Source organism: Atta cephalotes (assembly GCF_000143395.1).
Source record: "Atta cephalotes unplaced genomic scaffold scaffold00004, whole genome shotgun sequence".
Taxonomy (NCBI): Eukaryota; Metazoa; Arthropoda; class Insecta; order Hymenoptera; family Formicidae; genus Atta; species Atta cephalotes.
This window is the reverse complement of record NW_012130068.1, coordinates 3,607,340-3,608,111: the sequence shown is the minus strand read 5'-3', so window position 1 is coordinate 3,608,111 and position 772 is coordinate 3,607,340. Positions and strand designations below refer to the sequence as shown.

Below are 772 nucleotides of genomic sequence, written 5' to 3'. Positions count from 1 at the left end.
GCATCGTTACAATCTAAATTTCTTGCAATGAAATCTCATTCCAAGAAAATGAAAATACAATCACCTTCATCCTTCACTTCTTGAAAGAGAATGACAATTTTCACTCTTTTTAGAATGACTTTTCACTTCAAAGGAAAGAAATCTCTTTTTTTTGGAGCAATAACGACAAAGTTTGCTATCTGAAAAAGCATTTATTTCATTACTGGGAAAACGAATAACATCATACTAACACGTAAAATTTACAGAAAAAAAACAAATAAAAATTCTCTATATATTTTTCATGCGTAGTAAGTGAAAGGTTCAAATAATGGGAGTATCAAGTAGCAGTAGTAGTCCACCGGCTTTAATCTCTACGAGCGAACATGAGGCAGAAACTTTGTATCTGGAAGATGCTTGTCCCACGAACGATGGAAGACAAAGAATGTACGTCGGAACAAGCATTTACAAAGACGAAGATCAGCCACGATCACAAGTACGTTGTGTAAACCAAAAGTATGCATTCTAAAAATTTCTTACAGTGAAATCTCACTTTAAGAAAGTGAAAATACAATCACCCTTGAAAAAAAATTAACAATTTCCACTTTTTTTAGAGTAAATTTTCATTTTAAAATAGTGAAACTTCCAAAAAAAGTGAGATTTCATTCTAAAAAGAGTGAAGATCATCACTTTTTTTTAATAAGTGAAATATTTTCACTTTTTTCGGGAATGGTTGTATGTTCATTCTCTTGGAGAGAGATTTCACTGCAAACAGCGTATATATGATGATTTGAAG

The 772-nt window shown here is 31.6% G+C and overlaps 1 protein-coding gene across 1 annotated transcript in view; it reads left to right on the top strand.

Moving 5' to 3' along the window:
* The first annotated feature begins 307 nt into the window (after positions 1–307).
* Positions 308–772, top strand: part of LOC105626145 (desmoplakin) — a 9,017-nt gene continuing 8,552 nt past the window's right edge. The window contains exon 1 of the mRNA XM_012207458.1: positions 308–472. Within this exon, the coding sequence (XP_012062848.1) occupies positions 308–472 (165 nt within the window). The remainder of the gene's footprint in view (positions 473–772) is intronic.